Below are 14,941 nucleotides of genomic sequence, written 5' to 3'. Positions count from 1 at the left end.
CATGTCCAACAAAAGTTCCAGAACGTTATTAAGTCCGGAAGTAATTTGACTTTAAGATAAGCTTCAAGGGGCGCCTGGGTGGCGCAGTCGGTTAAGCGTCCGACTTCAGCCAGGTCACGATCTCGCGGTCCGTGAGTTCGAGCCCCGCGTCAGGCTCTGGGCTGATGGCTCAGAGCCTGGAGCCTGTTTCCGATTCTGTGTCTCCCTCTCTCTCTGCCCCTCCCCCGCTCATGCTCTGTCTCTCTGTCCCCAAAAAAATAAATAAAAAACGTTGAAAAAAAAATTAAAAAAAAAAAAGATAAGCTTCAAAATTAGAAAGTTGTATCTAACGATTATCTGGGAGAGATATTAAAGCCACGATTAGTCATAGTAAATTATGAATGAAGGTACCAAAGAATCCTTATAAATTTTTTAACAATGCTTTTGGTAAATATCATCATTAAACTAAGACTATTTGGCCGATGTCTTATAGTCTAGATTGTGTAACCGTGACCAAAATGCCCCATCACCATCTGGTGGCAGAATCCCTAAATTGCAAGATGGTGTTGTGAGAGATGAACTTCATTAAATGATAGGAGTCATCACACTGGTTGAAGGTTAACTTCTGGACACGTTGGCTGCCAACTCAAAATGTCCAAAAGTGTACAGTTACTTCGGTTAGTTTCAAGGTAAACAGGTCTCCATTCCTTTGTAATTTAGAGGATGCTTGAGTTCCTAACTGGCTGCTGTGTAAGAGAAGACAATTTGAACTCAAGCTGCACTAAGAAATGCCTGTATCTACAGCAATAAAGAGAGAATAAAAACATGTTGGCTTTTGAGCAGTGGTTTGACTTCCTCAATGAGCCAATCAGTAGGTTGAGCATTAACGAGGGATCTAGACACCAGTGGCTATACTAAGAAATGTAAAACATATCCTCTGCCTAATGAGTTTAAAATCTAGTAAGAGAGAAGAAATGTAGGTTAAGCAATAGTGACCAAAGCAGGGTAGTATCTAATTGATTAAGAGTTTGTGTGACACTTATTTTAAGCACTGTATTGCTGTGAATGGACCAGACCTTTAAGAATTAGGAAAGAACAGGAGGAGGGATACCAATAAACAGGCGTATGGAAGATGAGTAAGCACAGTGCATTCAAGGGAGTGTGAAGAGAGAAGCTGGGCTGGCCCAGTGGTTCTGCGTGTGCGAGCAGTGGGAGCACCATTGGGCACAAGGCCGGATTATCAGAACTGGGCAGAGAGATTCAGGTTGATCTGCTAGACCTCTGCTGCCCAACATAGTAGCCAGTAGCCACATGGGGCTGCCAAACACACTGTGGTTCATCCAAATCAATGTGCCGTGCATGCAAAGTACACGTTGGATTCCAAGGACTTAGTACAAACACAGAATGCAAAATTCCTCATTAATACTTTTATATTGATTCTATGTTGAAGTGAAATTGTTTTGGATATGTTGGCTTAAACGAAACACTATTAAAATTAATTCCCTCTATTTGTTTTTACTTATTTTTAATGTGACAAGAGAGTTTTCAATTACTTATGCAACTCATTATATTTCTATTGGACAGTACTGTTTTAGATAGTAAGAAATTCTCACATGGTTGAACAAGAGAAGCAAGGTGATGAAAAGTGATGCTTGAATCAAAAATGTGAAAAAATAGTAACAATAAAAGAACTGAATTAAAAAAAAAATAGTAATGCTTGAATCTAGAAAATGCAGCTGGTGAGAGGTTGTTTCCTGAACACATTTTCTAGAGTGGTGCCTTATCAACAATTTCTTTCAAGGCGACAGATTGACATGTCAGTAGTTTATGATTATGGGTTTTTTTAATATATATATTTAAAAAGAGGAAGCATTGTGAAAACAAGGCTGTGAGACTTAGGGAGAAGGTAACTAGTGGGTAGTACCTTTCCTTCTATACAACCATCCACCAACAGTATAGGCCCGCCCCCAACCTCTGCCCCTACCCCTGTACTGGGCAACCACCCTGCTCCCCCTACGCAGAACCATGCTTCTTCCCTCTAATGTTAGGTCCTGGCCGTAGCTGTCTGAATCTTCCCTCTAACATCATTGACAAGTGGTTATTTAACATCTGTGTGAATGCCTCCATGACACGGAACTCAGTACCTTATAAGGAAGGAGTACATTTACTCAGGATTGTTACCAGATGTAATGTTTTATTCCCAGCTCATTCTTTTGCTCCAGAACAATGCTTAAAGAGGGTTAGAGTTCCCGGATCCTTGCTCCCAGGTTCCTGAAGGGACATATCACTTTTTCTTAAGAACAAAGAGAGAATGGTACAGCTCACTGTGCATGTGGCCTGGACAGAACCTGTCCAGAAATAAACTAAATACAGCACTTTGCAACACTCCTGAGAGGCTTCTAGCTTGGGCAGAACAGCTAATGTCCCAACTGAGCCCATAAATCCATCTCACAGTCAAACAAGAACATACCCCCTTCCTTCTCCCTTCCTCCCGTCTTCCCTTCACTCATCATCTCTGCCTCTCCATCTTCCTTTTGTCATTGTCCCTACTTGGAATCTCCTTCCTTCCCCTACTTTGTCTTTCACTTTATTTTCTTAGTTATGGATTTACTTCCCTAAGACCTCATCCTGCCTTGACAACACCTCCACTCACTCCTACTCCGGGGGCAGAGGGACCATTGCTCCTGCCCCTTCCCCACCTCATGATGTGCCATGCACAGTTTAGATGAAATGAGATGATGATAGATTTGATGCCTTTCTTCGAAATGTATGCCCATTATAGAGTTAACTTGTGAGAGACCGATGTGGACGTGTTTTAAACAGTCATTTCTAACAGTTGGATGGCAGGTTCAATGGCGTTATCTCATTATCACTGGGCCTCTGTTACAGGCCAGCTTGAAAGTGGCAACACTGGGACTAAACTAAAAGCCATATCTAAACTAGTTAACCCAAAAAGAGTAATATCAAGTACTCTGGTGAGCTTATCAAGAGTCATTTAGGAAATGTTTCTGTCCTTTAAGCCAGAAGAACCTGTAAGACTCTAAAGAAAGCTCCACCTTTGGGAAGCCCATGGACACATTAGAGAATTGGGTTTGATGGTGACACTGGTTCCAGTTGTGTGCCAGCTGGCTTTCGGTCATCAGATGCCTATAGACCCCAAGCTACAAAGCAGTTATTGGGACACCTCCTCTAAAGGATTGTAAAAGACAGCCTAGTGCAGCCAGGCACACCCACTCACAGTGCAGAGCCCAGGCTGAGATTGTTGTCCCTGAAGAGCAAGACTAAAGGCCTTTAAACTACAATATCCAGGTTACAGGGGCACCATTGTTAGGCTCTGGAGTTTCTCCCTCTGAAAACTTGGAGCTTCATAGTCTCACTTCCCCTGCCACCTCCCTGGCTCCCATGAGTGAATAGCACTTTCCCAGGCAAAACCCATACAGTGGAGACAGTGCCCTGGCTAGGACTCTGAAAGCTTGCTAACTGTCAAACTTGAGGCAATCCCTCAACATTTCTGGACCTCATTTTCTTATTTGTAAAATGGGGATCAAAAGAGCCTTCATGCCTACCCAACACAGTCACTATGAAGAGCAAAGGGGTAACACATACCCAAGTGCTCTGTAAGCCATAATATACCCTATGGATGGAAGGTTCCACCCTCCTATCCCAACCTCTACCTGCAAGAGCAAGCTCTTATGGGTTAGTAACACTAGCACTAGACCTCCCACCCACATCCTAAAACCTAATATCAGTTCCATCTCTTTTATGAAATTGATAGCCCTTCCAGTAATATATATGATTTCCAAAAATGATATATAATATTTTAAATAAGAAATTAAAAAGAAATTGCAAACCAATTCGGTGAAAAAGCAATAAGGCATGAGTTTGTTACTGTAAGTAAATAATAAATTTATCTGTGAGCTTCCTGGTCCTAAAAGCAAAGAGGGCAAACGTAGTGGACATTTGTGTTCTCATCAAGTATACCATTTTTCTAGAGAAAGGAACTTTTTCCTGGCAGTAATTTCTTGAAGTATTTATCAAATGGATTACTATAGGACTATGGAAGACATCAGAAAAAAATAGTACATATTGGCCTCATCTGCAAGTTTTGCCAGTTTATGTTCTTCATATGGAGCTTTTTTTTTAGTTCAGCCCTGTATGCAAGCTGGGGGTCCACTATGAAAATCAAACATCAGTGAAGGCAATTATTAAGGGGAGTGTAGATAATAATTGGTTACAGGGGCATTTCCAAGAGTCCAGAGCATTGGACTCACCCGTGATGTGCATTGGGATCACCTGGGGAGCTTTAAATAATCCAGATGTCTGTGCCCCACTCTCAGAGATTTGGATATAATTGCTTAAGGGTGTTGCCTGGGTATCAGGATATCTTAAAGCTTCCCAAGTGATTCAAATGTGCTGCCAAGGTTGAGAACCACTGTCCTGGGAGGCATGAATAATTAGCGTGTCACTTTGATCCTTTCTCTGAAACACTGCAAGTCCCTGAACCATCAGTATGGGCAGCATCACAGTCAATTGATGGTGAAATCTCTAATACACGCCTGATGTTCTGTGATTGACTCAAGGTAAGGTTTTAGTCTGAGGGTAGGCTCCAGAGTTGACATCTCTTGGGGAAATTTTGGAACCTGATTTCTCACTTCCCAACAAAGGGGGCTGTAAAAGTCTACAGTAACATTGAATCTATTGAAGACTTTAGGCAAATGCTAAGTTGAGACCCCCATCGTTGCATGCCATAAAGCAGAGAACATGCCATTTGGGCCTGAAAAATATCAAAGCCAGTTAACACTTTGCCACTTTATCCATTTGAATCCTTTAAAGGATTCAAAACCTGAGTAGGAGGACTGTGTTTGATTTTAACTAGGTCTTAAGTCAGTGGTGCTCAGAGTGCAGTCTCCAAACCAGCTGCATCAGCATCACCCGAGGACTCGTTAGACCTGCAAACTCTCAGGCCCTACTCCAGACCTAGCAAATTAGAAACTCTGAGAATGGGGTCCAGCAATCTTGTTTTTAACGAGGCCTCTGGGTAATTCCGATGCTGAAATTTGAGAATAACGGTTTTAAACTATCAAGAGAACTATCTTTGTCCCCTCTAATGGGCAGTAGTATAGCTAGACGCTTGGGATCTCTGCATGTGGGTCTCCCATACAAAATGCAAAAAGACATACATTCTTAATTGGTGTTTTGTGATTAGATTAGTTGTGCTTGGAATTTGCTCGATCCTCATGCAAGACATCCTGAAGTTTGTTAGAGAAGAAAAGATTGATAATGTCCAACAAAGTAATGAGTTCCCAACTTGAGGGGAAATAGAAGATTTCTCTTTATGATGAGAAAACATTGCCTGAATGGTTGTCGAGGCTAGATATTTTGGTGAAGATTACAACCTAACATTCAGGATGAGTGCTAAATTTTTAAACATTTTGGGGTAATTAGAGGACCATAGAATCTAGAAAATGTAGAAAGAACATCAGAGGATAATAAAGCAGAATAAAATACTCAATAAAAATGACCAGAGCAACAGCCTGTACAGAAAGGAAAGGAGAAACATAGGTGTATGAGGAAAGCAGAAGTGGGATGAGCCAGAAGTGATGGAGAGTCACCCCCCTGAGAATGTGAGTACTGAGCTGTCTAGGATTGACTCCAGGACTTCAGTTTGAGCATCACCCACAGCCCCCAGGGAGGCCAGGCATCCAAGCCACCGGGGAAGGGAGGGTCTAGAGGGCAGGTGCTGGAGAGTGGGCAGTTGACAAGGGGCCACTGTTAAAAGAGCCCTTGCCAGATACCAAACCAGCTTCAAGCCGCCTCCATTCCAACGTGGAAATCTTAACCATTCCCTCTCCTATTACCAGCCACGCAGCCTTACTATTCCAACATGTAATACCAATCCTGCCCTGAAAGGAAAGGGAAGGAACATGAACAGTGTGTGGTTTTGCCTGTTCTCTAGCCAAATGCAGTGAAGAAGGGAGGAAAACATTTGAGGTGACCATAGTGCTTGAGAAGACATGGTGTGGCACTATGTGCCATTGTCACTTTTCACCCCGTGCCATTCATGGATTCATGGTAGCACATTTCTATCCTGGGTGGCACAAAAACTAGCTAGTTTTTACTGGACACAAGGATGCGAGGCATGAGTCTGCAACATACACCCAGAGAACAGAGATGACAGATAAACCTTTCTGTATTCCAGAAAAGACATGTTGTTTCCTTCCTGGAATTACGGGAATTCCCTTCTGGTCTGGCTAAGCCTGATTCTCCAGATGCTTTTACTTGTGGGTGAGGCTTGACACATCAGGAAAGTCGCTAGGAAGTCTCCCATGATCTGATGAAGGAGCTCGGAGACCTCTGCTGTGGACTTTTCCCACATAGGAGCATGATCCCACATCCGGTGGCGGGCCAAGTCCAAATGAGAAATGACTGTGCACTCCCAGGCCTCAGCATCCAGCTTCCTGACAGCAGGACGTGGAGCAGCAAAGCTTCCCTCACTACACTCCCTGTGGACCCTTAGGAAGAGGTCCCGTGGCAATAGTGGAAGCACGTATTTAAAACTTCTCTATGGGCAAGTACTCTGCTACCTGAAGGTGCCCTCCAACCTCCTCCGAGGCTCAGGAGAAGGCTTGGCTCCTCCAGGGGCACCATGGAAGTCCAGAGCCAATAAAAATGACAGTGGGGACTCATTGTCCCTCAACTGCTAGGCTGGTACAGCTTGGGAAAGGACCCGGTTCATGGATCCTCACCCGCAGAGGTCAGGAGTTCCAAAGCACCCTAGTAGGGCTGCTTCTGAGCTCGGAGAGGCTGACCACATCCAAGGAGGGCTCTGCCCAGCCCCTCTTGAGCTTCCTCCCCTCTCTGCCTCTTCTTTCTAGATCACTCGGCAGCAGTACCAGAATGCACTCACTGCCTGCCACATGGACAGCTCACCCCAGTCCCCCGACATGGAGGCCTTTGCTGACGGAGACTCCACCAAAGCCCCTACGACCCGGGGTACACCCCAGACCCCCAAGGATGACCCTGCCATCACCCTCCTGAGCAACAGAAACAGCCTGCCGTGTAAGTCCGTTGGGTGGATGGGCTGGGCTGCCGCGGGGTGAGGGCAGCCCCACCTTCCTCCTTCAACCCTGCCCAGAGCTGCCATCCTGTAGCAGTTGGAGCCGCAGGTCTTCTCCAGAGCAGATGGGCACACACTTGCTATCCTCCCCAGGCAGCCGCTCAGATGGGCTGAGAAGCCCCGGCGAGGTCGTGTACCTGAGGATGGAGGAGATGGCCTTCACCCAGGAAGAAATGACGGACCTCGAGGAACAGAGCACACAGCAGCTCTCACTGTCTTCTGCAGCAATTCCTACGACAGCAGGTCGGGCAGGGAAATTGGGGTCGTCACCGTTGGGCACTGGGATGGCCCGGGGGAAAATCAAGGAGGGACCCCAGCCCCCATGTAATATTACCACCTCCTCACACAGTGAGCGAGGGAAGGGAAACTCACACTTTTCTAAGTGCCAACCCCTCACCAGGCCTGTCGATCCATTCTCCCAGGAAGACCATGTGTAGGGTGGCGTTAGGAGCTAGGTTTCCATCTGGATTCAGATCTTGGCTCCTTCATTTAGGAGCTATGCGATTTTCAGCAAGTTACTTTAACCTAAGATGCTGTTTCCTTATCTTAACAGATAAGTTTCTTCCTTATGTTAATAGATGTAAACCATGGTGGCTAGGTCATGAAGTAGCTTGGGGCATAAATGAAATAGCTTATACAGAGGGTGTATCGCAGTGCGTGGTACCATGCTCTGTATTAGGTAGTTCTTAGAGACCTGCCTTACAGATGAGGAGCCTGACGTCAGCCAGCACTCTTACTGGCAGCACTCTTCCCCTCTTTTGGGCCAGAGGAGGTAATCTGTAGAACTTGTCCTGAGTTCTGAGAGCATATCATCTCTGAGTCTCTCAACGCTTCTGTCTTGGCAGTGGTGTTGCTCTGAGTTCCCTATGTCCCACCTGTCCTGAGATCCTCCTGTCCTTGCCCCACTGAGATCTACTTCCCCAGGCCTTCAGCAGTGCCTGTGCCCCCACACCTGACCTCCCAGACCTGCCCCAGTCCATAGTCTGAGACCCCTTGAGTCCAGAGCAATGACCCAACAAGTGCTCATCAATTTTTGCAGTCAGTACAACAATATATTTGAACTTGTGGCTAACTGAGAATATCTGGGACATACATAAGCACCATGCAAGGACCGGAATTTAGAACTGGTGTTCTTTTTCTCCCTCACACACTGAATTCAGTAGCTAAATCATGTAGCAAGAAATTGTATCAAAGGAGTAAGAATGGAGAAAATAGTCTTTGGAGTTCATCTAGTTCCTCCTCCTTGTATGACACAGGGACCTTGCATGCGGACCCTGAGGCCCTGAGAAAAGACTTGTCTGGTCTATATACTGCCCTAATAGCAGGATCAGCCTCATAGCTTTGCGTGCAATGCTGTTTCCACCACCCCACTCTGCCTCCCAGGTCAGGTTCTTACCTCACTGGTATTAAGGGCCTGGGCCTCTTCCTGGCTTTGAGATTCTGTGCCTCTCTAAATCCCCACTGGGTTCGGTGGGAAACATAACAGATGTGTGCTTAATTGTTACTGAGTCCTGTGATTTCCCAGGGTCTGAGTAAGTATCCCCACCTCAGGGTCCTCAAATGTGCTTTTTGTCTGGCAAAGATACTGAACAGAGAACATCTTGTCCTCTTCATCTCTCTGCTGCCAAATAACATTTATATTGTTAGATTCTCGCTCCTGGTCTCTTTGTTCCTTTTGTGGCACTAAACTGCCCTTTGCTAACTAATGAGAGCCAACAGCTTCCTGGACATCCCCTCCTGTTACAGCCACCGCTGCCTTGGCTCTGGTTTTGAACTTTCACCTGCTGAGGAACATCACTCAGAATCACCCTTCCTACATCCCTGGGTGTGTAGGTTGGGAAGACTTGAGTTCTTTCTTCTTTCCTTTCTCTCAGCATCAGATAGTGAATGTTGCAATATCAACCTGGACACAGAGACCAGCCCCTGCAGTAGCGACTTTGAGGAAACCGTGGGCAAGAAGCTGCTGAGAACCTTGAGTGAGTAGCTCTTCACCTAGATGAAAGCCTCCCACCAGCTAGTTAGTAGAAAAATTATGTTAGGATATTACCCCTGGAGGAAGAACCATTGACTCCTTGTGGGAACCTAATGAGGTATAATCATGGAAATCTGTAACAGGGCTTGGGCCAGTACTGTGCCCTTGATAATGGGGGAGGGGGGGATGCATCCCATTCAGTTGGCTGTCATCTAGGACAGGAGTCTGCAAGCCATGGCCACGGCCAAATCCTGGCCTCCCTCTCCTGCCCGTTCTTGTAAATAAAGACTTATTGGATCGTAGACCCATTTGTTATCTATGGCCACAATAGCAGAGTTGAGCAGTTGCAACAGGGACCAAATGGCCTGCAAAACCTGTAAGATTTACTGTCTGGTCCTTTAAAGAAAGAATTTGTGTCCCAGAGACTCAGTAGAAAGGAAAGCAGTATCTTTCATGGAAGGAAGTCAATAGCAGAAAAATACTCCTCCCTAAAAACAACAGAGCTGGGAACACAGTGCCCTTCCATCCTTGAGGACAATTGTATGATTACCCCACCTGCCCCAATGCAGAAAGAAGGTTGTTTCCAAGCTATAGAACGTAGGTGTGTGGGAATGGCCCCCAGCTACACCCACCAAAACCCTGGCTCATGGAACGCCAAAGGCTGTGAGACCAGCCTTCTCACAGGAGGTGTCTGCCAGGCAGTTGGGCCTGGTTCTGAGGAGATGGAAAGACCTGGTTCTGAGGCATTACCTGCGCTTTACTCAATCCTCTCAGGAAATCTCCATTCCACTGGCACTAGCCTGGCTTTTTGGAGATGTCATCCCAGGTAGATGTAAATATGCTGATATCAACACCAGGATGCAATGCAGATTACTTTCTGCAAAACTGTCAAGGGCTTTGCCACCATTTCCGCATCTGTTTTGGAGAGAGTCCATATCAAGGAATGTCCTCCCAGCCAGAGATTGATCCTTACAAATTGTTTTTCAGGTGGTCGAAAAAGGAAGAGGTCACCTGACGGAGAGAGAGCCTCTGAGGAGAACTCCAATTTAATGCCTCTGATCACATGACAGGGCAGACAGTGTTTGCTGGGTGTATGAGATTCAAGAGCTTTGAGGGAGAACCCACCCTCCCATCTTCTGTGTCTCCCGAGGCCTCCCACAGGTGACAGAGCATTCTGCTTTCCTTACCACCTCTTCGCCCCTAGCAGTCAGTTTGGCAGATTTCCCCTTGTTGCCTCCAGTTTGACTCAGAGCCTTGGTGTGCCCATCATGGATGGAGGGGCCTCCGGTGGAACATGCTAGAAATGATCTTCTCCACGGCACAGTCTGGGACTGGAGAAGAAATGACCCCAAGCTGACAATGCCACTCTGGGACCCGACTCCCTTTTTGTTCTTTGGGATCCCCCCCATGCCATATTTCATGCTTAGCTTAGCTCAGAAGGCGCCACCGACAGACAGGAGTATAGGCGGCTGGAGCAGCAGGTATGAAGGTCAGTTCAGGAGATACACCAAGAGTTTCCCCAGGACTTTAGAGCTGTGGGACTCGGCAATGGTGGCATGTGATGTTACAGAACAGAAAACTGTCGGTGACCAGTTTCCTGTTAGATAAGGATTCTAGCAGCCTGGGAAGTGTGTCTCAGCTGGAATGGAAAGACAATGAGATGGAACATCAAGTCACCGTCTTGCCCAGGGACACATCTTTTTGGCTCCCTATCAGCAGTCATCAATCCATCAATAAATCTGCTCTGGAAGAGAAGGAGCAGAGAGCAGAGACCCAGTTGGGAGCCAGAGATGGAATTTCAGGTTTTAAGTTCAAATCAAAGCAAACAAACAAAAACTTATGTAGAAAAATTCTAAGCTGTTAAAGCAAGTATAGCCATGACAAACCAAAGAGTGCCCAGGTCAGCCAAGAAGGATGCAAGCTCTCATGGGACTTCAATGTGCATTAAACAGGAACATTGAAGAATCGCTGTCCTTTTTCATCTGTTCCCCCCACTCCACCCCTTACTCCTCCCCAGCAGGTCAGCTAAGTGTACTTCACTCCAAGAATTTCCTAGATCTCTTTTCACCCGGATGGGCACAGTCAATTCCAAGTATGGCCACTAGGTGGCGAAATAACTCCACATACCTAATTCAAGAATAAAATCACTAATCACACAGACCACTAACCACACAGCCAACCAACCTTTGGGAAAATGTAGAAATAAGTGAAGGTTGTCTTTGGGACACCTGTCTCCCTTTCTGTCTCCCATTCCCTGAGTTCCCTCAATCAGGGATCCAGTGATCCCGTGGTGCCTGCTCAATCTCCAAACCTTCCCCTGGGGTATACTATCCAGGCTTACCCCCTCTTTCCCCCCAAACTGTCACTCCCACACCCCCATACCCATTCAGTCAGTAATCACATGGAGAGGGAAGGAGACTGATAATTCATTCCTCTGGGTTATTTGCATCTCAAAAGAAAATGCTTACCCATAGGAATCTTTAACTCAGGGGTTCTTAATGTAGGGGTCAGTCACCCCAGGGGTCCCATTATTGGACTTCAGAGGGTCTATGAAGCCCGTAAGACTGTCAGAATTTAGTGTATGTGTTCTTATGTGTGTTTTCCAGAGGGCTAAAGCTTTCATGAGATTCTCAAATGTCTCAGACCCACAAAGAGTTAAAAACCACTATTTGAACTCAGTGGAACTTTCAGCCCAAAGTTTCTGCAATGCAGAGTGAAGTGAACAGTGGGCAGTTCGAGACAGATACAAGTGGTCTTCTCTAGTGTCTAGCAAATCAATGGGGAAAGCTAGGACCTGCCAAGAAGTGGAAGTCTTCAGAGATCCTTGGCACAACCTAGGGTATCATACCACACCCCCACACGTTTGTCCCCGCTTCCCCACCAAACCAGAGCAGATGTTGCAGACAAGAGGGCCACAGCATTTGGAAGTAAAGATTTTCCCACTGGAGATGCTCTTTCCAGCAGTGTATGCCTGACTTCTCACCCCTTGCTCAGTTCTGCCTGAGGCTCAGCAGTGCATGACTCCTAGATGATTCCACAGCTGCCACCTACTCCCAACACCTACTCTTGCCTAATAGGAACTGGCAAAGTGTCAGCCCTCAGTGCCGGGCACCTCAAACCCAAACCGGTGAACACTGAGTTTCAACAAGAACTGTCATTGTGCAATTTTCCTGCCCAGCTGGCCACTGGCCCAAGGGGGCCTGCCTGGCTAGTCTTCCTGTCATTATTGCTTAGGCCATGGGGCTCAGGCCACTGCTGTTGCATACACCCATCCCTTTGCAAATTCCCAAAGGAGCCTGTCACCACTCCCCTCCCTATTCCCCACTCTATTCCCCAAGATTTCCTTCAGGTTAAAAAAGTTAAAAAAAAAAAAAAAAAAAGATTTTAAAATAAAGCATTCATGAAGGCTTAATTGTAAATAATTTTTAAATAAAATGAAAATGCTTTTCCTGGAATGTTTTTCTTGCCCCTGAAATAGCTCAGTTCTCAAGCAGTTTCACATTTGAGATGCTGGTTGGGTCGGAGCACACATGGAATGGTCTCACCTGAGGCCCACCTGCCTCAAGAGGCAAGGCTCTCAAGGCCAGGTGCAAAGCTGTACTTAAGGTTACAGGAAAGCACTGGTGCTCTACTTTGGAGGCCAGATGGGTAAGATTTTGCTGGAACAAATGCCAGCAATGGAAAGTAAAACCCAAATGAGAAGCCCAAGTGTGAATGAGGACAGGAAGTAACAAGCCGATAATGAGAAGGGGCTGGCATTTGTTGAACCCACGTGACGGGTGAGGCACTGGGCTGGGCACCTTCCAACTTCAAGGTCTTGGGGGCCAGACCCGGGAAAGCCCCTGAACAATGTGTTGGTCCACACTGGCTCCCTTCTGCAGACCCTCTGGAGAGGAACCAAAGTGTTACAAATCCAGTGTTTTCCAACCAAAGGCTGAGAAAAGGAACAGGAGAGAGCTAGGCATATTGATTTTTCAACATTTATTTATTTTTGGGACAGAGAGAGACAAAGCATGAATGGGCGAGGGGCAGAGAGAGAGGGAGACACAGAATCGGAAACAGGCTCCAGGCTCTGAGCCATCAGCCCAGAGCCTGACGCGGGGCTCGAACTCACGGACCGCGAGATCGTGACCTGGCTGAAGTCGGACGCTTAACCGACTGCGCCACCCAGGCGCCCCTAGGCATATTGATTTTTCAACCAACTAACGCAAGGACGGAGCAGCCAGACAGGTAAGAGGGTGTGTTTGGGCATTTAACATCTTTGTGGAAGGAAGGTTGGGATTTGAGACTTCGGTCAGTTAGTGGCCTGTGGACAATTTAAGACTCTCCAGTCTGTTAACCCTACTAGCAATAATAAATGAAAACACCAGCTGTTTTGGTGAAGTCTTTATGTGCCAGGTATTGTGCTAGGTATACATTTACTCATTTCTGTCTCAAAACCCCCCTGTGAAGGTTTTAGTCTGTGAAACAGGCTCTGAGCCATCAAGTGGCTTGCTCAAGGTTACGCAGCCAGGAAGTGGCAGGCCCTGGAGGTAAGTGTCCTCCTCCTGAGCAAAGGAAACGGAAAAAAAAAAAAAACAGTCCTACCTCTGAACTTCGCAGGGCACACCTGCAGAAGAGGCCCTGAGAAGCCCTACCGCAAAATCTATGGAACTCACTAAGCCCAGCTTTTCCCAAACTTTAACACAAAACCCTTTGTCAGGTGAGCATGGGGACAATGGAACACACTGAGAGAAACACTAGCCTATATGCCAGGGTAGAATGAGAGCCAAATTCCCATTGATTGGGACTTTCTTTTATGCAAAAAATATTTCAGCATTTTCATAGGGACGTTCTGGTTTAAAGAAGTGTTTTTAACCAGTTTTTGCACTAGTGTCTTCCCCCAAGAGAAAAATTGAATTTAAATTCTCCCTAACAAGAGAAATGAAATACTAAGAACTAAGACTTTGTGGGGTAGGACTGTGCTTTGGAGGGCCACACACCATTTTACTCTCAGACTTCTTTTGCTCCCTTGAGGTACTATACCCTGTTGAGAATTCCTGGATTAAAGCTGTGCTTAGAGAAGATGACAGAAGAGTGACAGCAGGTAGGATTACTGATCCCGGTTTTGTGTCTTCCCTTACAAATGACCAGCATCTTTAAATAGGAAGAACAAACACTGATGGAAAGGAAAGTAGGACAGGAGGTAATGAAGAAATGAGTGTGAGGTCATCTCTTCAAATCTGTCCACACCCACCAGACCCAATCACACAGTGTTCTCTGAACGACTGCCTGGGATCCAGCTGGATCCTGAAGGATCTGGAAACCGTATCCTGTACAGAAACACTGAAAAATGGGGGGAGGGAGGAGTTTCATGGAAAAGCAAAAACAAGGAATAACTGCTACTTTCAACTATTTGAAAGGTCCAACCTAAATGCCAATAGGCGTGGTGTCCACTGTCTAAAGGAGGGGAGGAGGGGACAGAGGAGCAGGACAGACAAATCAAATTCTGGGTCAAGGTAAAGGTCTTTTTAATTAAGGTGCTCACCAGTAGAATGGGATGCTTCATCAAGTACTGGAAGAATCCATCTCCCACCCAGTCCAGTTGCAAACGAGGAGTCAGGGATGATACAGAAGAGATTTCCACACTGGGGGAGACAGACTGGAGCTGATAAGACCCCAGTCATAGCCCAGGACTGTAGAATTTTAGAACAACTCAAAGGTATCCCAGAAAAGGGCAGATCCTGTTATAATAAGAGTTATCTCTCAATATTTAAAAACTTCAAGTAGTAGCCCTCTTATTTTAAAACTCAAAGTCTACAAAACTGTCATTTGGAGAGTCACTTGGACTCTCTGGAAAATGTGAACTGTATTTATGTGGCTCTCATTGTTTC

The 14,941-nt window shown here is 46.0% G+C and overlaps 1 protein-coding gene across 4 annotated transcripts in view; it reads left to right on the top strand.

Annotated features, from left to right (window-relative positions):
- Positions 1 to 12,465, top strand: part of CNNM1 (cyclin and CBS domain divalent metal cation transport mediator 1) — a 60,381-nt gene extending 47,916 nt beyond the window's left edge. For 2 of the 4 annotated variants that reach the window (XM_030335381.1, XM_030335380.1), the window contains 4 exons: positions 6,855 to 7,038; positions 7,190 to 7,339; positions 8,971 to 9,072; positions 10,056 to 12,465. In XM_030335381.1, the coding sequence (XP_030191241.1) occupies positions 6,855 to 7,038; positions 7,190 to 7,339; positions 8,971 to 9,072; positions 10,056 to 10,135 (516 nt within the window). In that variant the 3' untranslated portion in view covers positions 10,136 to 12,465. The remainder of the gene's footprint in view (positions 1 to 6,854; positions 7,039 to 7,189; positions 7,340 to 8,970; positions 9,073 to 10,055) is intronic. The other 2 variants (XM_030335383.1, XM_030335382.1) reach the window with 1 other exon arrangement.
- Positions 12,466 to 14,941: the final 2,476 nt, after the last annotated feature.

The sequence above is a fragment of the Lynx canadensis genome, chromosome D2 (genome assembly GCF_007474595.2).
Source record: "Lynx canadensis isolate LIC74 chromosome D2, mLynCan4.pri.v2, whole genome shotgun sequence".
Lineage (NCBI taxonomy): Eukaryota > Metazoa > Chordata > Mammalia > Carnivora > Felidae > Lynx > Lynx canadensis.
Note: the sequence above shows the minus strand (reverse complement) of the source record. Positions and strands in the feature narration are given on the sequence as shown.